This window comes from Phoca vitulina, unplaced genomic scaffold (genome assembly GCF_004348235.1).
Source record: "Phoca vitulina isolate PV1807 unplaced genomic scaffold, GSC_HSeal_1.0 scaffold27, whole genome shotgun sequence".
Taxonomy (NCBI): Eukaryota; Metazoa; Chordata; class Mammalia; order Carnivora; family Phocidae; genus Phoca; species Phoca vitulina.
This window is the reverse complement of record NW_022589730.1, coordinates 13,504,076-13,527,357: the sequence shown is the minus strand read 5'-3', so window position 1 is coordinate 13,527,357 and position 23,282 is coordinate 13,504,076. Positions and strand designations below refer to the sequence as shown.

At 39.5% G+C, this 23,282-nt stretch overlaps 1 protein-coding gene across 1 annotated transcript in view; it reads left to right on the top strand.

Moving 5' to 3' along the window:
• Nucleotides 1-23,282, top strand: part of PHLPP1 (PH domain and leucine rich repeat protein phosphatase 1) — a 217,309-nt gene that overhangs the window by 90,778 nt on the left and 103,249 nt on the right. The window contains exon 2 of the mRNA XM_032422705.1: nucleotides 22,208-22,404. Coding sequence (XP_032278596.1) covers nucleotides 22,208-22,404 — 197 coding nt within the window. The remainder of the gene's footprint in view (nucleotides 1-22,207; nucleotides 22,405-23,282) is intronic.

Here is a 23,282-nt window from a genome sequence, read left to right as displayed (position 1 = left end):
AAAACCCAGAATTAATATAGAAGTTTTTAGGTGGTTAGTCTGAGAAGTTAGTGATTTAGAGTAGAGGGAGGAAGACTGAACAGAAATAACCAGAGATAATATTTGGGGGTTCAAATGCCTTGAGACAAGGAGGCCTGTGTGACTGGGGGGACATGGCCAGGATGAGTGGGAGGGAATAGTAGGTCAGAGGGTTAGTAGAGGACCAGGTCAATAGAACTTGCTAGGCTATTGCAGACTTGGGCTTTTACTTCGAGTTTGTGTCATTGAAGGCTTTTGAGCAGAGAAGTATCATTTCGGGTGCTATGTTGACAGTAGACTAGTGTGAGGCAAGGACAGAAGCAGGAAGACCAGCTAGCAGGCTAAGGCAGAAATCCTTGGAAGAGATGAGGGTAATACATGTAGTGTAGATGGAAGTAAGGTTGATAACACAGTTGAGTTCTGGATATATTTTAAAGATAGGGCAGGGGTGGAGCTTGGATTGGATCTGGGGTGTGTAAGAGACAGGACTACAGGAATACACCATGAGTTTTTACTTGAGATACTCAATGGATGGAATTGCCTTTTCTGAAGATGGATTAGTCTTGGAAAAGTAGGAGGAGACATTCAGGTGGAAATATGGAATAGACAGCTGGACAAAGGAAACTGGAGTTAAAGGCAAGAAGACTGGGCTGGAGATATAAATTTGAGAAGTTAAAAGTCTGATATGATGAGCCCATTCTTTGGATTCCATCCATGCATGTAATCATGTAATTATCATACTAATTATATGCAAACTTGTTACTAGTTCTCTAATGCCGAGTACTTGTTTTAAATAATCACCTTTGTTTGGAATCAGTACCTCATGTGATCCCCCAGTACACTGTACTTTTTCTGTCATGGTCTCTATCAAAGTGTACTGTACTAGCCTGGTTCTCTTACTAGACTGTAAGGTTTTTGAGATTTGGAACCTGTTGTCTTGTATACCCACTGCCACATATGGAGATGTTCATGCAGATCATATAAAACTCCATTTAATATGAATTGAAATTTAGTAGGACTGGAATATAAATTTGAATTTTTAAGAATATATATCTTCTGTGAAAGCTAGAAACCACTGCCTTTCCATTTTTACACAAAACTTTGTTGCAGCAAACAAAAAATAATTAAATTTTCCTTCCTTCCTTTCTTTTCTCCCTGAGTGGATTACCTTTAGGGAGACAAGGCCTAGGTGGTATCAGTGCAAATTAAGTCATAACCATGTAACTTTTTAAAGGTCTCCAAATCATTAATTTGAGAGAAGCTCAAAATAGCTCTACTATGATTAACTTTTTCTGTCCAAAGTTGAGTATTTATGAAGACATACACAGAGTAAGCATTGGAAAGGTTGTAAAAATGCAAATGTCATGTTTTTCCTTCTAACATTAACTTTTTTAAAAATTTTATTATTTTATGTTAGTCACCATACAATACATCATTAGTTTTTGATGTGGTGATCCACGATCCATTGTTTTCATATAACACCCAGTGCTCCATGCAGTACGTGCCCTTCTTAATACTCATCACCAAGCTAACCCATCCCCCCACCTCCCTCCCCTCCAACTTTGACTCCTAACCACGATCCTTAATTATAATGCCACAGTTGGGTGAGTAGGAAGGAACATTCTTCCTGTCTTTAAAAAAAGTTTGCTTGATTTTCGCAGATTGTACACGGGAATGATTAATACATTAAAAAGACACAGCTCATGCAGTCCTCTGACCTCTTACAGAAGAAAATAGTACCAATAAAAGGTATAATAACACTGAAGGCACTAGCACTATTATTAACAAAAATAGGGCACATGAAGGAGCTACTGTGTACACAGCTGGGAAATAAAAATATCTGAGGAATGGTTAATATGTGAATCATAGAAAACTAGGACCTTGTGCCAAGAAGGACCCTTAGTAATCAGATAATCCAGTGTGTGTGTGTGCCTGTGTGTGTGTTTTCCCCTCAGAACCTTTCTTTAAAAGAAATACTGTAGGGGTGACTGGGTGGCTCAGTCGTTAAGCGTCTGCCTTCTGCTCAGGTCATGACCCTGGTCCTGGGATCGAGCCCCACATCGGGCTCCCTGCTCGGCGGGAAGCCTGCTTCTCCCTCTCCCACTCCCCCTGCTTGTGTTCCCTCTCTCGCTGTGTCTCTCTCTGTCAAATAAATAAATAAAATTAAAAAACAAACAAAAAAACCCTCCCCCCCCAAAAAAAGAAATACCATAATTGCTAACTGATAACTGCTTTATTAGGAGTTGGATTGGTGGAAAGATGGGACTTAAGACCACTGAGGACAGAGTTTCTTAACCAGAGATCTAATCTGATTTCGCCATTTTCTGTCCCCATTTGAGAGGTAAAGGCCTAGAGAAGTAAAATGACTTATCTGAAGTCATAGAGCTAGTTAGCGGCAAAGCCAGGTCTAGGATTCAGGTTTCCTAACTTCAGTCCAATCCTGCCTTTATTCTCATTTTAGACTTCAATGTTAATATTGTCTTTAAAGTAATATTAATGTATTTATCATTAGACTTTATTTAAAACTGTGGGAACTCTATTCTATATGCTAAATTACAAGGTTTTTTCCTTCTTAATCCATGAGAGACATCAAAAAGCAATACCCCCGGCATGAATGAAAACACACAATTTTGGTTTTGGTTGAGTTTCACTTGTAGATTTGACAGTGGAGTCAGAGGCTGTATATTTTTTTGTAGGTGAAAGGTCGGACAGAACCAGTGCAACTAGAGGAGCAGTTGTTCAGGCAACAGCGCACAACCCCCGGATGTGCTGGTTGGATGAAGAGTCTAGGTTATTGGGCCTCTTGGCCTGTTCTCAGGCCATTGGGCCGGGTTCTGGTGAAAGCATGACTGTGCCTTACTCTCCTAAAAGAGCTGCTTGCTGTGCTGTCTTTGAAGATTTATCTTGCAAAGGCATATGGTACCAGATGGTATTGATGGGAACTCAAGGGACTTCCGCATTTTACAGAAACCAACTAGAATCCCCTTTTTTGCCTTTTCTGAACTGTAATGGTAAAGTTGACAGAAATCTCCACCATTTTCCCTACAGTTTTTGAGAGCTTTCTTTTTTTTATTAAATGAGATAACTTAGGTGAACTAGTAACTGATGTTAGCTTTATTTCCTCTTCCTACTTCTTCTCATGTACTGTGACAATTACAGAAGCTTGAAAGATGAATAAGACATGAAGGTGGAGGGGGAAGGTGGACAAGGTAAGGGTAAAGATATGGATATAGTGGTATGGGTTACTTGTGCCTCTGGGAAGTGGGGATCGGGGCGGGCTTTGCATAAGAGTCATCATTTGAATTGCAAGTTGAAGGATAGGTACGATCTTACCTGGTAGAGATGATAGTACCACTGGAGAAGTGCTTCCTAACACATGGTTCCCTCTCCCTCTCACCTTCCCTCATTTCTTTCCCTGTCCTCTCTCCACCCCCCCCGCCCCCGCCTCTAACAAAGGTATATTCACTTGCCTGACACATTCCTGAGTTTCCTATGCCCGTATGGTTAGGTGATAATGGCTCCCAAACATGTCCACATCCTAATCCCTGGAATTTGTGAATGTCACCTTATTTGGAAAAAGGGTCTTTGCTGATGTGATTACCCTAAGGATCTTGAGATGGGATAATTAGCTTGGATTATCCAGGAGGGCCCTAAATCCAATCACAAGTGTTTTTTATAAGAGAGAGCAGAGGGAGATTTGAGTCACACATAGAGAAGACAGTAAAGTCACAAACAGACTGGAGTGATGTGGCTACAAGCCAAGGAACACTGACAGCTCCAGAAGCTGGAAGACGCGAGGAGCAAATTACCCCCCCAGAACCTCTGGAGGGAGTGCAGCCCTGCTGACACCTGTTTTCCAGGGCTACTAGAACACATTACCACAGACTGGGTGACTTAAAATGACAAATTTATTTTGCAGTTCTGGAGGCTAGAAGTGCTCCCTCTGAATGCTCTAGGGGAGGATTCTTCCTTGTCTTTCCTAGCTTCTGATGGTTGCTGGCAACCCTGGGTGTTCTTTGGCTTTGCAACTGCGTCACTCCAGTCTCTGCCTCCATTGTCACACGCCCATTTTCCCTTCTATGACTGTGTCCAGATTTTCCTCTTATAAGGACACTAGTCATTGCATTAGAGCTACCCTAATCCAGTATGACCTTATCTTAACTTGATTGTATCTGCAAAGACCCTATTTCCATATCAGGTTGCATTCACAGGTACTGGGGATTAGGACTTTGACTGTATCTTTTTGGGAAATGCAATTCAACCCATAACAGGGTTTGTGGATGGCTGCCGCAGTGACTTAGAGAATGGAAACAAAAGAACTAATTGAGAATTTGTTGTTCAGTCAGCAAAAGGTGACAGCTATTGGATTTGGGATATGTTGGGGGATGGAGCTGATAAGAATTGAAGATAATGAGGGAGAGAGGGAAATTGAGAATGATTTTTCTACTTTTACGTAGATATGGTTGTTAGTCCAAGATAGAATGATTTATAGTGATGACCTTGAATACATTTAAGTGATTAAAAATTTTATTGGCATTTCTTAGCACATCTTATAACTAATTGAATGTCAGGTATACTGTTTTTGATGATATTTTTTACCCTGGATGTTGGTTAAATGAGTGTGTATGCTCAATAAATTTGTTCTGTTCAGTGTTTTATAACTAATGTGCACATTGTTTGTACGTGTGTTGGCATTTTAGTTCACCATCCAGTTGGTTTATTTAACTGATGGATGCTAGCCTCATTTGGAGTTGTTAGTAGGTACCAAAAGTATGTAAAATTGTTGAAAAAAAATATGTAAGACTTTGATAGTCTGCAGGGTTAACCTTCATGGTTTTTAAGTCTTCTAGTGCGAAGAGCTTCTCTTGAAGACAGTTAAACAATGAGGTTTGTTTAACTTTGAAAGAAGTTTGTTCGACATAGAGGGAAGTGAAGTGCTAGTCCTGGCACAGTCTACTGATGTTCCATTTACTGGTCTTCAGCCAAGCTATTGCCCTACTACAGACAAAAATTGTGGAATGCTTCATGTATCTTTAGTAGTTTGGATTTCCAGATCCAGTGCTTAGAGATATGATACTTTTGTCTGCTTGGGCATTTGCCTTTAACATTTAAAGGTCAAAATGCCATATTGTACCTAGCAATCTTTTTAGAGCTCAGCTAACACGAATTGCTTGATCTTAGGTGATACTTCATGATTAAGTAAGTTTTACTGTAAACTTAATAATATACTCCACTGTATAGAGAATACACTATGGCAATACTAAACAAAGGTAGTAGTATAAATATTTAGTTCTCAAATTTTGAAGAACTGTAAAACCAAAGAAAATTAGACTTGATTAGATCAGAGATCAGTAGTGTAGTAGGTGTCCTCCCAAAATTCATGTCCATGCAGAGCCTCAGAATGTGACTTTAGTGCCTTTTCAAATATAGTAAGTTAAGATGAGGTCATACTGTATTTAAGTTGGCCCCAAATCCAATGACTGGTGTCCTTATAAGAAGAGAAGAGGATACACAGAGCTACACACAAAGAAGGTGATAGGAACATGGAGGCAAAGATTGAGATTGTGTTGCCAAAAGGCGGAGAATGTCAAAGGATTACCTGTAACCACCAGAAGCGAGGAGAGAGGCTTGGGACAGCTTCTCCCTTAGAGCCTTCAGAAGGAGCCAACCTCACGGACACTTTGATTTCAGACCTCTAGACTCCACAACTGTGTCTGTTGTTTTAAGCTACCCAGTTTGTGGTAGTTTGTTGTGGCAGACTTAGGTATATCGGTCCATAACTAATACAAATAATTTAGGATTCCAAGAGTAATTTTCAATGAAAGTTGGATCTTTGCTACTTTCAGAGCCACTGTACCTGCTATTCAAGCTGCTGCTCAGAGTCCCTATTCTGGAGAATTGGCTGCCATTATGGATGGCATCTGTAAGAAGTGTGCTAGCATCACTTACCTCTGCCCCTCCCTTGTGACAGGTAGCACAATCGATCAAAGCCCTTTCCCCCTTGTATGTCATAAGAAGACATGGGAGACTTCACACCCTGCTTATGCATATCGTTGTTACTAGTTTTAGAAGTTTGCTTATGTGATATGATAGCAATTTATTTCAGTTCTAGTTAGGGTGAAATTTTGACTTGAATATAACTGTGCTAGAGAAGTTTTAGCTGCTGCAACAACCAACCATACCAATCTTATACTTTAACATAATAACAGATTTCTTTTGTTCTCATGATCAAGTCCATTGCTGATGTTTCTGGTCAGGCAGCTCCATTCCAAGTGACTTAGGAGCCTGGGCTCCTTCCATCTTGTGGCTCACCATCCCCTTGAGCCTCCTGAGCATTCTCCTGGACAGTCTTCATCCAGCTGGTCAGTGGGTGAGGAGCCAGTGGAAGAGGATGTATGGCATAGGCAGATCTAGAAGTGGCTTATACATTTCTGCCCACATTTTCTTGGCCAGAACTAGTTGCAAGACTCCAGCAGAATTCCAAGAGAGTATGACAAATGCAGTTACTATGTGCATCCAGGAAGATGAAATGGGATTATTAAATATCTAGCCAGGCTCTACCAAAATAGCATATGTAAATATGCCGGTACTGTATACAAAATCGTGTTTTGGTGCATTCATATTTTAAAAATCATTTTAATATAGCCATGAAGCTTTTATTTTATTATTTTGGATGTGGGATTTAGATTTTCCAGTGTGTCTTCTAAGTCATTCCAAACTCCCCTCTATTGTTTTGAATAATGACATTTTATAATTTGTCGCTCTATTAAAATTAAAATTTCTCTTTGATAATTTAGATTTGAAAAGTATGACCTAGAATTATATTCCATTATAATAAAACGTATTGCTTCTATAAATTACAATGAAAATGAAGAACTGGCCTTAACAAATTTTTTTAAGTTAATTTTTTTGTTAGTAATCTCTACACCCCACGTGGGGCTCAAACTCACAACCCAGCAGACAAGAGTTGCATGCTCTTCCGACTGAGCTAGTCACGTGCCCCTTACATTTCTGATAATAAGGTTCCACAGTATCTGGAAACTCATGTTCCTCAAAAGTTTTTGTTCTTCTTGTCACTTTATTATAGTCTAAAGAATGAGCTAGCAAATACTCCTTTTCTATTTTCAGAAAGTTTTGGAGACGGATTTTGCTCTCTAGTTTACAGGGACACTAAAAACAGTAAGTGGACATTATTCCTGTTGTGGAGTAATGACTTGTATAGCCTCTCATTTATCCTCCTTTCTGATTCTTCCTGGTCTGATCTCTGTTACTCATCTTTGGGTTGTTTCTACTTTGAGTCTTTATACCTGTGTCTATTTATTATCATACTTCTCATATACTTTATGATGAAAATAAAGACAGACTATTTTGTCAAACTATATACATACTATAATTCAGTTGAATGACTTTAATTTGCCCATTGATAACACCCCCTTTCCTTAACTTAAAAAAAAAAAAAAATTCCCTAATGTTTCTAGAAAAAAAGTTTGAAATATTTGGCTGATAATTCTAGGTAAATATTTTCCTTTGTAATATAAACCAAAAAATGTTAGAAGCTAGAAAGTTTGTTTTGAGCCATCTATTTTTTCTTCTATCCTTTTTTCCAAGTACGTTGCTATAGATTGTATAATTTTTGTAATTTGAGCTGTATATGTTGAGAAGAGGTTGTTTCCTTTGGCCTAAACATAGGAGTGTATTCATTGATGCAACAGGTACTTGTTGAGCACTTAGTTTGTTCCAGATACTGTGCTAGGTTTTGGACCTGCACATAGGCAAGAGTCATAGCTAGTAGATTGTGTATTTGGCCTGCTCTGGAATTTACAAGCCATGGGTTGGGGTTAGTTGGAGGAACTTGAAGGCCCAGGAAGACTGGAGTTCTAGGGTTCTAGAACCTTCTGAAGATCAAAGGACTTATTTGTGAATAAATGATTTGGTCACCAAGGAATTAAATCAGTACCCTAGATCTGAAAGATGTATTAAATATGCTTTTATGATAACAAGCACTGTAAAATCCATGACAGTCAGTTACAACTATTTTTTCATTGGAAATGTTTTTATCCATTGCTAAGTGTTTTGCTGCTCCTTATAGTTATAACTAGTTAGTGACTTATGGCAGAGTAAGGGTGGGGGGTAGTGGGAACAGAGAGGAAAAACAGTATACAGTGCTGGATAAAATCAGAATGCTGTCTATGTACAAGTGTAGAAAGTTTTCACCAGAGGGGCGCCTGGGTTAAGCATTAAGCGTCTGCCTTCAACTCGGGTCGTGATCCCGGGGTCCTGGGATCGAGCCCTGCATCGGTCTCCCTGCTCCGTGGCAGGCCTGCTTCTCCCTCTCCCACTCCCCCTGCTTGTGTTCTTTCTCTTGCTGTGTCTCTCTCTGTCAAATAAATAAATAAATAAATTTTTTTAAAAAAAAGTTTTTCACCAGAAAAATTATAAGCCCTTTTTTTTCTTGCTTGCTTTTTTAGTCTATTTTCTTCTAATCATTCTTTAAAAAATAGAGACTTCCCATGTCTTATTCAAACACACCTACTGGTATCAGCAATCTGAAACCTATTTCCACGTAGATAGTGGATGTGGATGCATTTTTATTAATAACATGGCTTAGTGTGCTGGTTTGTTTTGATTTTTTTCCACATGTTCTTAGGATGTCCGCAAAGGTCATTCATTCCTTTGGGAAAAATACTCAGTAGTGGAAGCATGCTTATTCTTGTTCATTTTGCTTATTTTGCTTATTATAGCTGATTTAGAGTTGCTACCTAGAAAGAACTGGTTATATTAAAGAGAGATCAGGAGTCGCAAAAAAATCATGCACTTGGATTTAGCAATTCATACAATGAAAATTTGGAAATAATTCTCAGTGAAATGAGTAAACATGATTATTCATGGAGTAGCTTGCAAGTCTTTAAGATATAAAGATTGACAACTTTGAAAAGCCCGTATGATACAATTTGAAGAGGCTAAAGCAGGCTATAAGATGGTGTGTATGTTATGATTACAAGTATGTAAATGAGGGGCGCCTGGGGGGCTCAGTCGTTAAGCATCTGCCTTCGGCTCAGGTCATGATCCCAGGGTCCTGGGATCGAGCCCCACATTGGGCTCCCTGCTTGGCGGGAGGCCTACTTCTCCCTCTCCCACTCCCCCTGCTTGTGTTCCTGCTCTCGCTATCTCTCTTTGTCAAATAAATAAATAAAATCTTTAAAAAAAGTATGTAAATGATTTGCAAATAAAAAAATTGAAAAAAATTCAAAATGTTTATAATGCTACTAAGAAAGGATTATGTTTATTTTGCTTTTTTTACTACGCTTCTAAACTTTTGATGATTGGGATGTATTTAAAATAATAATGGAGGGGGGAGGAGCAAGATGGTGGAGGAGTAGGCGACCTAAATTTCGTCTGGTCCCAGGAATTCAGCTAGATAGGGATCAAACCATTTTGAACACCTACGAACTCAACAGGAGATCGAAGAAAAGGATGGCAGCAACTCTCTGAACAGAAAAGCGACCACTGGAATGTCTCTTCTGATTTGTTTAGCGTATATTTTTCTGGGGTTGTTGTTACCCTGTTAGCATTTTGTTCTCTCATTCATCTATTCTCCTCTGGACAAAATGACAAGACAGAAAAAAATCACCTCAAAAAAAAGAAGAGGCAGTACCGACTGCCAGGGACCTAATCAATATGGACATTAAGATGTCAGAACTAGAGTTCAGAATGACGATTATAAAGATACTAGCTGGGCTTGAAAAAAGCGTGGCAGATATTAGAGAAACCCTTTCTGGAGAAATAAAAGAACTAAAATCTAACCAAGTCGAAATCAAAAAGGCTATTAATGAGGTGCAATAAAAAATGGAGGCTCTAACTGCTAGGATAAATGAGGCAGAAGAGCGAACTAGTGATATAGAAGATCATATGATGGAAAATAAAGAAGCTGAGAAAAAGATAACTACTGGATCATGGGGGCAGAATTCGAGAGATAAGTGATACCATAAGATGAAACAATATTAGAATAATTGGGATCCCAGAAGAAGAAGAAAGAGAGAAAGGGGCAGAAGGCATATTGGAGCAAATTATAGCAGAGAACTTCCCTAATTTGGGGAAGGAAACAGGCATCAAAATCCAGGAGGCACAGAAAACCCCCCCCCCTCAAAATCAATAAAAATAGGTCAACACCCCAACATCTAATAGTAAAACTTACAAGTCTCAGAGACAAAGAGAAAATCGTGAAAGAGCTAGGGACAAGAGATCTGTAACCTACAATGGTAGAAACATTAGATTGGCAGGAGACTTATCCACAGAGACCCGGCAGGCCAGAAAGGACTGGCGTGATATCTTCAGAGCACTAAATGAGAAAAATATGCAGCCAAGAATACTATATCCAGCTAGGCTGTCATTGAAAATAGAAGGAGAGATAAAAAGCTTCCAGGACAAACAAAAACTAAAGGAATTTGCAAACACAAAACCAGCCCTACAAGAAATATTGAAAGGTGTCCTCTAAGCAAAGAGAGAGCCTAAAAGTAACATAGACCAGAAAGGAACACAGACAATATACAGTAACAGTCACCTTACAGGCAATACAATGGCACTAAATTCATATCTTTCAGTAATTGCCCTGAATGTAAATGGGCTAAATGCCCCAATCAAAAGACACAGGGTATCAGACTGGATAAAAAAACAAGACCTATCAATATTCTGTCTGCAAGAGACTCATTTTAGACCCAAAGACACCTCCAGATTGAAAGAGAGGGGGTGGAAAACCATTTACCATGCTAATGGACACCAAAAGAAAGCTGGGGTGGCAATCTTTATATCAGACAAATTAGATTTTAAACCAAAGCCTATAATAAGAGATGAGGAAGGACACTATATCCTACTTAAAGGGTCTATCCAACAAGATATAACAATTGTAAATATCTATGCCCCTAACATGGGAGCAGCCACTTATATAAGCCAATTAATAACAAAAGCAAAGAAACACATCGACAACAATACAATAATAGTGGGGGACTTTAACACCCCCCCTCACTGAAATGGACAGATCATCTAAGCAAAAGATCAACAGGGAAATAAAGACTTTAAATGACACACTGGACCAAATGGACTTCACAGATATATTCAGAACATTCCATCCCAAAGCAACAGAGTACACATTCTTCTCTAGTACCCATGGAACATTCTCCAGAATAGATCATATCCTAGGTCACAAATCAGGTCTCAACCAGTACCAAAAGATTGGGATCATTCCCTGCATATTTTCAGACCACAAAGCTTTGAAACTAGAACTCAATCACAAGAGGAAAGTCGGAAAGAACTAAAAAATGGAGGCTAAAGAGCATCCTACTAAAGAATGAAGGTGTCAATCAGGAAATTAAAGAAGAATTAAAAAAATTCATGGAAACCAATGAAAATGAAAACACAACTGTTGAAAATCTTTGGGATGCAGCAAAGGTAGTCCTAAAAGGAAAGTATATAGCAATACAAGCCTTTCTCAAGAAACAAGAAAGTTCTCAAATACACAACCTAACCCTACACCCAAAGGAGCTGGAGAAAGAACAGCAAATAAAGCCTAAACCCAGCAGAAGAAGAGAAATAATAAAGATCAGAGCAGAAACCAAAAGAACCGTAGAACAGATCAACGAAACTAGGAGCTGGTTCTTTGAGAGAATTAATAAGATTGATAAACCCCTGGCCAGACTTATCAAAAAGAAAAGAGAAAGGACCCAAATAAATAAAATCATGAATGAAAGAGGAGAGATCACAACCAACACCAAAGAAATACAAACAATTATAAGAACATATTATGAGCAACTATATGCCAGCAAATTAGATAATCTGGAAAAAAATGGATGCATTCCTAGAGATGTATAACCTACCAAAACTGAACCAGGAAGAAATAGAGAACCTGAACAGACCTATAAGCACTAAGGAAATTGAAGCAGTCATCAAAAATCTCCCAACAAACAAAAGCCCAGGGCCAGATGGCTTCCCAGGGGAATTCTACCAAACATTTAAAGAAGAATTAATACCTATTCTTCTGAAACTGTTCCAAAAAATAGAAATGGAAGGAAAACTTCCAAACTCGTTTTATGAGGCCACCATTACCTTGATCCCAAAACCAGACAAAGACCCCATCAAAAAGGAGAATTACAGACCAATATCCCTGATGAACATGGATGCAAAAATTCTCACCAAAATACTAGCCAGTAGGATCCAACAGTACATTAAAAGGATTATTCACCACGACCAAGTGGGATTTATTCCTGGGCTGCAAGGTTGGTTCAACATCTGCAAATCAATCAATGTGATACAATACATTAATAAAAGAAAGGACAAGAACCGTATGATCCTCTCAATAGATGCAGAAAAAGCATTTGACAAAATACAGCATCCTTTCTTGATCAAAACTCTTCAGAGTATAGGGATAGAGGGTACATACCTCAATATCATAAAAGCCATCTATGAAAAACCCACAACGAGTATCATTCTCAATGGGGGAAAAACTGAGAGCTTCCCCCCTAAGGTCTGGAACAGGACAGGGATATCCACTATCACCACTGCTATTCAACATAGTAGAAGTCCTAGCCACAGCAATCAGACAACAAAAAGAAATAAAAGGCATCTGAATCGGCAAAGAAGTAGTCAAACTCTCACTCTTTGCAGATGATATGATACTTTATATGGAAGACCCAAAAGACTCTACCCCAAAATGCTAGAACTCATACAGGAATTCAGTAAAGTGGCAGGATATAAAACCAGTGCACAGAAATCAGTGGCATTCCTATACACCAACAACAGGACAGAAGAAAGAGAAATGAAGGAGTCGATCTCATTTACAATTGCACCCAAAACAATAAGATACCTAGGAATAAATCTAACCAAAGAGGCAAAGAATCTATACTCAGAAAACTGTAAAATACTCATGAAAGAAATTGAGGAAGACACAAAGAAATGGGAAACGTTCCATGCTCATGGATTGGAAGAGCAAATATTGTGAAGATGTCAATGCTACCTAGAGCAATCTACACATTTCATGCAATCCCTATCAAAATAACATCAACTTTTTTCAAAGAAATGGAACAAATAATCCTAAAATTTGTATGGAACCAGAAAAGACCCCGCATAGCCAGAGGAATGTTGAAAAAGAAAAGCAAAGCTGGTGGCATCACAATTTCAGACTTCAACCTCTATTACAAAGCTGTAATCATCAAGACAGTATGGTACTTGCACAAAAACAGACACATAGATCAATGGAAGAGAATAGAGAGCCCAGAAATGGACCCTCAACTATATGGTCAACTAATCTTCGACAAAGCAGGAAAGAATGTCCAGTGGAAAAAAGACAGTCTCTTCAACAAATGGTGTTGGAAAATTGGACAGCCACATGCAGAAGAATGAAACTGGACCATTTCCTTACACCACACACAAAAATAGACTCAAAATGGATGAAAGACTAAACGTGAGATGGCAGTCCATCAAAATCCTAGAGGAGAACACAGGCAGCAACCTCTTTGACCTCAGCCGCAGCAACTTCTTCCTAGAAACATCGCCAAAGGCAAGGGAAGCAAGGGCAAAAATGAACTATTAGGACTTCATCAAGATAAAAAGCTTTTGCACAGCAAAAGAAACAGTCAACAAAACCAAAAGACAACTGACAGAATGGGAGAAGATATTTGCAAAAGACATATCAGATAAAGGGCTAGTATCCAAAATCTATAAAGAACTTATCAAACTCAACGCCCAAAGAACACATGATCCCAAGAAACGGGTAGAAGACATGAACAGACATTTTTTCCAAAGAAGACATCCAAATGGCCAACAGACTCATGAAAAAGTGCTCAACATTGCTCAGCATCAGGGAGATCCAAATCAAAACCTCAATGAGATACCACCTCACACCAGTCAGAATGGCTAAAATTAACAAGTCAGGAAACAACAGATGTTGGCGGGGTTGCGGAGAAAGGGGAACCCTCCTACACTGCTGGTGGGAATGTAAGCTGGTGCAGCCACTCTGGAAAACAGTATGGAGGTTCCTCAAAAAGTTGAAAATAGAGCTACCGTATGACCCAGCAATTGCACTACTGGGTATTTACCCCAAAGATACAAATGTAGTGATCCGAAGGGGTACGTGCACCCTGATGTTTATAGGAACAATGTCCACAATAGCCAAACTATGGGAAGAGCCAAGATGTCCATCGACAGATGAACGGATAAAGAAGATGTGAGATACACACACACACACACACACACACACACACACACACACACACACACACTGGAATATTATGCAGCCATCAAAAGGAATGAAATCTTGCCATTTGCAACGACGAGGATGGAACTGGAGGGTATTATGCTGAGCGAAATAAATCAATCGGAGAAAGACATATATCATATGATCTCACTGATATGAGGAATTCTTAATCTCAGGAAACAAACTGAGGGTTGCTGGAGTGGTGGGGGTGGGAGGGATGGGGTGGCTGGGTGACAGACACTGGGGAGGGTATGTGCTATGGTGAGTGCTGTGAATTGTGTAAGACTGTTGAATCAGGTAAGGCCTGTACCTCTGAAACAAATAATACACTGTATGTTAAAAAAAAGAAGATAGTAGGAAGGTAAAAATGAAGGGGGGCGGGAATCGGAGGGGGAGACGAACCATGAGAGACTATGGACTCTGAGAAACAAACTGAGGGTTCTAGGGGGGAGGGGGGTGGGAAGATGGGTTAGCCTGGTGATGGGTATTAAAGAGGGCACATATTGAATGGAGCACTGGGTGTTATATGCAAACAATGAATCATGGAACACTACATCAAAAGATGTATGGTGATTAACATAACATAATAAAATAAAAAAATGGTATAAAAATAATAATGGCAAATAAGTGAGAACTTTATACGTTTTGTGTTTTATTCTGAGAAGGTTTAAAATAAAGCTTCTCAAGTTTCCCATAGTTACCTATAGGTAAATCATATAAATAAGCTAATTATGGGAGGTTTTTGTATTTGGGTTTTTTTTTTGAGATTCCTGATAAGTTGAGGGATGGTCATCTGTTTGGAATGGGTGTGTTTCAGAACGTCACATTGGTATAACAGTTTTTGAGGTCAGTTTTAGAACATCGGAATCTAGATTAACGTCTTTAATGTAATCAACCTTGTAGGGAAAAAAGGTAGGTAGTTGACTGTTATCTAATGCAGTAGAGAGGAATTAGATTGTTTTGCTCTTGGAATCTGTTTCTCTTATAAAATTTAAACATTATCAGGTATGGGTTATAAAGTGGAATGTAAACCCAGACTCTACTTCTCAGCGAGGAGGCAGAAAAGCATTTTGAATCACATTACGTCTTAACAGGATTGCATGGACAATGCTCTTTGGAACCTTGTCAAGTCATCTTGGCTAAAGTCTGTTCTTCACAGCAAAGGAAACTGAAATGTATCAGGTCTCTTTTATTAGTAAGAGAGAGGAGTAGTGGTGTGGATTATCCAAAAATCATTCATGCTTGATTTTAGAATTTTTATTTTAGCATTTATTTATCAATGTGTGCATGCCTCGTTGGAACTTCGCAACCCTCCTTTTAATAAAAGCATCCCTTGGTGAAAACTTGACTCAGCTGGAGCTATGGTGCTGTCTACCCTCATCATCCTGATTTCCACGCCCACAGCAGTATGCATCAACTCTGACACAAGTCACAATTTTTATCTAAAGGAGGTAGTGAGTATGTTTATCCTTTTGAGAGCAGTTATGGGCATATTGCACCTTAGGCATGCTCAGATTTAAGATTTAGTCATCCCAAGGCCTCCCGAGCCTCATGATAAATAGACATTTGTAATTTTTCTGAGGCCTACATTTGAATCAAACATACCATGAGGCCTGCTGCCTGGCTTCATTGTTTTGAGAAGTTCAGCTGTTTCTCTTCACTCATGGTGTTCTATGCTTTAATGCTTGTTGCCTTATGACATTATCCTTTGTGGAGAAGTATGACAAAAATAAAGCCAGCTGGGAAAGCAGGTGATGAAAATTTTTCTTCAGTCTACCAAAGGGATGGTTTTTAACCAGAAAATGGAAGTTGTAGGTAATTTAAGAATGTTAAATATGGCAGAAGCTTGACAAACCTGTGGACCTGAACAACTCTACCATGTACTATAATGGAAATGACAATAAAAAGTTAGTGAAACTGTTACAGTGATTTTTCTAGCCAAGGAAAAAATTCCTCATCCAATGAGAAAGAAAAACTCAGGAGAATGTTGGAAAGGCTCCTAAGGTATGGTCTGGTTATGCACGGAAAGACGAGACTGCCATTTCTGGGAAGTAACAGATGGCCAAGACATTGAACTGACAGGTGAAGGTTGATTTGATGAAATTTCTCAAATGCATTTTCTTTGCCAAATGTGAAGTTAATAAGGGGAGGCCACACCAGCTAGCCATGTATTGCTCCTGGAGCTGAGCTGAAGGAACTCATAAGTCAGGGAAGTGTTATGGTCTCTCTGAATGCAGGAGTGTAATGAAACCCACCTTTGAAGAAAATACCTTCTCTAAATATACATCCCAAGAAGAGACATGAGCATTGGGTATTCAGACAACTAAGGGGTAATTTTGGTGATGGAATGGAGGGAAATCTAAACATGCCTGAGAGGTGAATCAAATTCCTTGTGAGGACAGGAGGTGAGGGAACGAAGGAGGGACGAAGCGGGTCTAAAAGCAGCACCTGCTCTTCTAGTTCATTTCTAGTTGCCTTTCTCATCCTTTCCCCAACTTGATGCACTTGCTTCTTTGGTTAAGGTTTATCAACCAAATGCTGACGATCACCAGATTGAAAAGACGTTGTTAACCTATGGCTTTAGCTCAGTGGGTCTCAAGTGGTGGTCCTCAGACCTGCAGCATCAGCAGAATCTCTAGCCCTCACCTAGAATTACTGAATTGGAAACTCTGGGTAGTGGAGCCCTGCTGTCTGTCTTGAGAAAGCCTTCCAGGTGATTTTGGTGCAAGCTGGTTAGAAGCCCTCTGCTGTGATTTGTCTTCATTCAGCATTTCCTTTAACATTTTAATTTATTATAGTTTGTTATATATTACATACAGTGTACAGTTGTGGTAATCATCTTCATTGCTCTGACTTCTCGAATTTTTTAAGTTCCTGGCTGATTTTATTATAGTTTATATTAGGGCTTGCTTTGGTAGATTTTTAAAAAATTATTTTGGCTCTGTGTTTACAGAATCTATAAGAATATGAGGGGCTAGCTCACATTTTCCAGGTACTGTTTTAATTAATATTATAAGGGAAATTATAAGCTCTAGTGGTATTCAAGAATTTAGAGATTAGAGAAAGGTTCAAGGCATGACATTTCTCAGGGATAAGGGTCTACAGTAATTTTGGCGATACAAATAAACCTAATCAAACTGAGTAGCTGTCAGTAAGAAGCAAGATTTACTGGGCAGTTGACTTTATATATTTTGATCTGATACATAAATTAACCCTCCCCAAATCTATTTAGCAGCTGGTTGTCATTTCCATTAGCTAAAAGCAGCTAGTCTTAAATCTGTTTCAAAGCTCCTGCCAGCACGTCTTGCTGAGCTTTGTTTAGCCTTTCAGCTGTGAGACAAAATTCCCAGGTGCCCATTCAGTGCTCAGGTCTCCAGACCTTGTTATGGGCTGTTTAAATCCTTCTGCCAGCTCTTGAAATGACCCAAGGCAAGTAATTTAATTCAGTCTTTCTGTCACTGAAGGTAGTCAAGAAGGATTTAAGGATTTATATGCAATAAGAAACATGCTTTAGAGTTTTATCAGTCTAAGCTCTAAAGGTAGAAGAGGTGAGGGTGAGGGTTGAATGTTTTCACTCATTCCTGACCATTTTCAGCTCTAGGGACACGGTAAATTCTTCCATTAACTTTTATGCGATGATCAGACTTCCTTAGTTTTTGGTGCTATATCATCATGAATACTTTCATTCTCTAAAGTTTTGGAAATTGTGATTGCTTAATATATTATTCTTGTTTTTTACTATTTCTGATTACAGTAGACCCTCACTAGTTTATACAAAAGTTCTGTAAATTTGTAGATGATTTTAGGGAAATGTGGGTTATTTAAGTAATACTATGTTCAGGTAAATAGAGCTAAATGAAACCAACTTCGTAAAGTTGTATTAGTTATTGCCCTGAAACTTAATGGCTTAAAACACCACACATTTATTATCTCCTCCTTTCTCTGAATCACGAGTTCAGGAGTGGAGTGGCCTAGCTGGGTACTTCTGGCTCAAGTATTATGAGGTGTGCAGTCAGCATGTCTTGGGGGTAGCCATTCTCCAGGGCTACTGGGGCTGGAGGATCTGCTTCTATTATGGCTCGGTCATGTGGCTGGTGAAAAGAGACCTCAGTTCCTCACTGGCTTTTGGCAGGAAATTTCAGTGCCTCACCTTGTTGGCCTTTACATAGGGTCTCCAGAGTGTCCTCATGACATGGCAGAGGAAGAGTGATCCTAGAGAGAGCAAGGAGGAAGTTCTATGCCCTTTACGACCTTCAGAAGTTGCTTCACTTCTGCCACATTCTGTTTGTTAAAAGCGAGTCACTAAGTATAGTCCACATGCAAGAGGAGTGGAATTAGGCTCTACCTTTTGAGGGGAAGAATTTAAAAGAATTTTATGGACATATTTTTAAACTGCAATGATAGACACGGTTATATATTTAGCAAAGATGTGATTGGCAACAACCAAATTTGTACTTATTTCTTTATTGTTTAAATGGTCTTATAGTTAAAACAGGTGTTTCTGCTACTTTATATATATTCCTGAAAATTCTCATGTTCTCCAAAATTGTAAAATAAAAATAAAAGGGTTTATGGGAAAATGTAGTTGGAAGGGGGCAGGACTATAAGTCCATGCATCTTTATAACCAAAATACTAACAAAAGTAATGATGGGGCCTCGGGAGATAATCCAGATGGTCCCCATGGGCATCCTAGTGTGGCTGGAAGTTGAGTTGCCTTAAGGAATATTAAAACTGCACAATAACAGAACAATAGAAATGCTAGCTTGTGGGCACTGAGATAGCATATTTGCTGTGGGCTTTTTCCTTTGCTATTGAAAGTTATAATTCTAGAGTAAATCTTTTTGAACCAACACAATATGCATATTAAAATGACACCATTCCCCTATTTATAATCATATGAGCTAATTGGTATTAATGAATCACAATATTGTAGCAGAACAGACTGTAGTTTCCCTTAAATAAATAAATACTTCTCTTCTAATCATTTCTTTAGTAAAATTCCCTGATGATAGATAAGACTGAAGGAGACTTCAGTCGCTCTGCTGTGGTCAGGTCTCTATCTCAACTTGAAATACTTGCTTTTGCTGTCTGTCTTTCCTCTTGGATCGTGTAAGAAATGCCTTAAATCTGTAGGAAATTAGAGTAACATTTCTAAAATAAAAGTTTTAATGAATGATCCAACTTTCAATTGGTAGGCATTGGTTACTTGGTGTTGTCAATATTTATTAGAGCATAGGACCATTGGAATTCCTCTGAATTGAGAAGTTTAAGAATTGGCAGGGAGAGATAATTCCTTATGTCATAGAATAAGGAAGTCTGATGCAAAGGAGGGTGCATCTGGGTTGTTGCCCAGGTATATAGTGCATATTCATCTCCATATTCCATGTACTCCATACACAGCCAAGTCCTGAGGACGTGTCTGATCTGGAACACCCAGGGAGGGAGCAGACCACAAGGATATTGAAGTTCACTCAGAACAAGACAAGGAGGGGTTTGATTCAGACTGGGATGTTTAGGGCTTTCCAAGGACAGACTGATCTTACCATTAGGCTCCAGGACTATTCAAGGCCCTTTGGGAATTTTTCTAACTAGAGAATAAAAAGCCTGTCTCTGTTGATGTCTCCATACTCTTTTATATATTTCTGGGATGTATCGTCCACTCTATCTGGTGATTTGTTCTAGGGCTTTCTCTAGGATTTTTGTGGAGTTGGGAGAATGGAAGGGCTATTTTTATGTATCCCTGTTTTTTTCATCAGTCTGTGGTTACTCACAGATCTACATAGATGTGACAGGTTAACAAGTGTCCTTGAAGCCACTCTTGGATGTGGCTAAATTGTCTCCTTCTTTGCATTCATTAGTCCATATGTAAGTGTGTGTGTGTGTGCGCGCGCGTGTGCATGTGTATGTGCATATTTAGATCAGATTCCTCGTTAGTGTATGTTAGTTTCTTATATTCGTGGAAATTGGATTTTAGAAAGCGGTAGTCTGTTACACTTACCTTCTTCCCTACAGGAAGAGTGTCATGTAGAAAGGAGCTCTTAGACTGGGAGTCCGAGCATTTTTCTCTCTAGGTAAATGAACTCGTACGGAAAGGGACAAGCGAATGACTGGTCTGATCCATCACTGGCAGCCTTTGGCAAGTCAGGTCTGATCTGAAGTTTCCTGGGCTTCCTACCTCTTTGCGGGGCATTAGCATCTGGTGACTGAACAAGTCAGTGGAGTTCTCAGCTCCCTTGAGGGTGTTAGCGGTGTGTAGTTGTTTGCTGGGCACCAAGTTGAAATAGCTGAACCACTGTTAAACTTCACTCTGGCCCAGCCCCAGCAAAATTATGTCGTATGCAGTATCTACTTTATAAAACATCTGATATACTGGGAGAAAGAGGAAGTGAAATTCAAACCCGCTGGTTTTGTTATTTCTGCCCAAAGGTATGTATTGGGAGGGTTCCAACACTCTGGATCTCTTGAGATCTATTTTTGGTGCTGCTACTCTTCCTGTTTCCTTTTCTAGCAGGTATTAGACATCTACCAAAACTACTTGGTATTTATGTGAATTTTTAAAATTCATAAGAATATAATTTCCCTTGAATATGTTTTTTCTGCTAGCCTTTGGCAACTAGGCAACTTTCCAAATAAATAGAACCCTTCTGGCTTGGGTCCTGTTCAAGGACACGTGTCTCTCATTAGTTATTTCTTTTTTTTTTTTTAAAGATTTTTATTTATTTGACAGAGATATACACAGCGAGAGGGGAACACAAGCAGGGGGAGTGGGAGAGGGAGAAGCAGGCTTCCTGCGAGCAGCGAGCCCGATGTGGGGCTCGATCCCAGGACCCTGGGATCAGGACCTGAGCCGAAGGCAGACGCTTAACGACTGAGCCACCCAGGCGCCCCTCTCATTAGTTATTTCTGAGCATGGGTTTCAGTACTCTTTGCCATTATACATTCAGTGTCTACAACGGGGAATGTTTTGCTCCTTGTTTATAACACTGTCATATATTAATCACAGTAGTTCTCCCATCCAGTTGATAGGACTTGTCTGAATATCAGTCTGCCAGATTCATTTCCATCTTGGAAACGAAGACTCTTAAGATCTTTCCCAGCGCTCTCTTTGTCTCTGAGTCGCAGTGCCCCTCTCTTTCTGTCTTCCCTCCATGAGTCACATGCACCACCACACAGCATCCTTCCTAGATTGGTGTTAAGTCTGTCCTTGAGTACTTAACCTATCATAGAGTAACATTTTCTTATTAGAAAAGTTATTTTTGTCTCCTTAACAGTAAATGTACATTGAGTAACTGTAGGAGCAAGAATATCAGCAGTTAATTCCATTAAAACTGATTAGTTTCATTAAATGCTAGATCTTGAATGTTATTTTCCTATCTCAGTCTATAATATTTTCTTTTTAGTGTACTTAAGTTAACTCTAGCCATTTATAAAAGTCTTGAAGTTATCCCTTTTTTAAATGTAAAAAAAAAAATGTGCAGGATATAGAAGGAAATAAAACTTGGGTTTAACAGAGGGCGTAAAATAGTCTTTTCCGAGCGTTTTAAGGAAAAAGCTTTTCTTCATCTAAAATTAAAATGTCTGTGGAGTAGATGTGGTAGTTCTTAACCATAATTGTATTATTGCGGATTTCAGAGTCTCTCAATTGTAAATTAGATTGTTGCCCAATAATTATTCTCTGTTGCCCTGATAGTTTATCTGGTATGCCAGGAGTTGGAAAAAAGCCCAATTGTAGGGCATCTGGACGGCTTAGTTAAGTGTCTGCCTTTGGCTCAGGTCATGATCCTGGGGTCCTCGGATCGAGTCCCGCATCGGGCTCCCTGCTCAGCGGGGAGTCTGCTTTTCCCTCTCCCCTCTCCGTCAAATAAATGAATAAAATCTTATAAATAAATAAATAAAAAGAGCCCAATTCTTTGGACTAAAATGTTTGCTTGTGTTTGTTTCAGGAAAACCTCACAGCACCAGTAGCTCTGAAAGGATTCAGCTCTCAGGAATGTATAATGTCCGTAAAGGCAAAATGCAATTGCCAGTGAACCGATGGACCAGACGCCACGTCATCCTGTGTGGGACCTGCCTGATAGTATCATCTGTGAAAGACAGCTTGACCGGAAAGATGCATGTTCTGCCACTAATTGGTGGAAAAGTAAGTTTAAAACAAACAAAATACTAACAGGTTTCCCAGTATCATTAAGCTTACTTTGAGCCATTTCTTTTCTTTTTTTTTTTTTTTAAAGATTTTATTTATTTATTTGAGAGAGAGAATGAGAGACAGAGAGCACGAGAGGGAAGAGGGTCAGAGGGAGAAGCAGACCCCCCCCGTGCTGAGCAGGGAGCCCGATGTGGGACTCAATCCCGGGACTCCGAAGGCAGTCGCTTAACCAACTGAGCCACCCAGGCGCCCTGAGCCATTTCTTTAATATGGGGTCCATGGTTTTCACTCATCTAAGGTCTAATCCAGTTCCTGTTGTGCTCTACCAGTGGGCATGGTTGGATGGTGGAGTTGTGGAAGATAACAATGCTGTTGGCCCACGTGAGGCCCCGGTGATCATTACTTTATTAGTACATGCATCTTACTTACAGGCTTGAAAGCAGAGCAGCTAAAATTCAGTATTATATTTTAGGCTGTAGATGATAAACTATTCTTTATGAGTAGACATCTCTTGATATCTTGAGTATGTATTGTGTAGTATAGTATAATGATCCTGAAGTCCATGGCTTTAGGACCATTCAAGCATGGTTACCAAGGGTTAGACTATCTCTCTTGCATGAATCTTTGATCCAACTTTGGCATACCTGTCTCTCTTTGTGCAGTGACCAGTGAAGTTAGCATTTTTTTAAAGATTTATTTGAGAGAGGAAGAGAGGGCATGAACAGCAGGAGGGGCAGAGGAGAGGGAGAAGCAGACTCCCCGCTGAGCAGGGAGCCCCACACGGAGCTCAATCCCAGGACACTGAGATCATGACCTGAGCCAAAGGCAGACACTTAACGGACTGAGCCACCCCGGTGCCCCAGAATTAACAT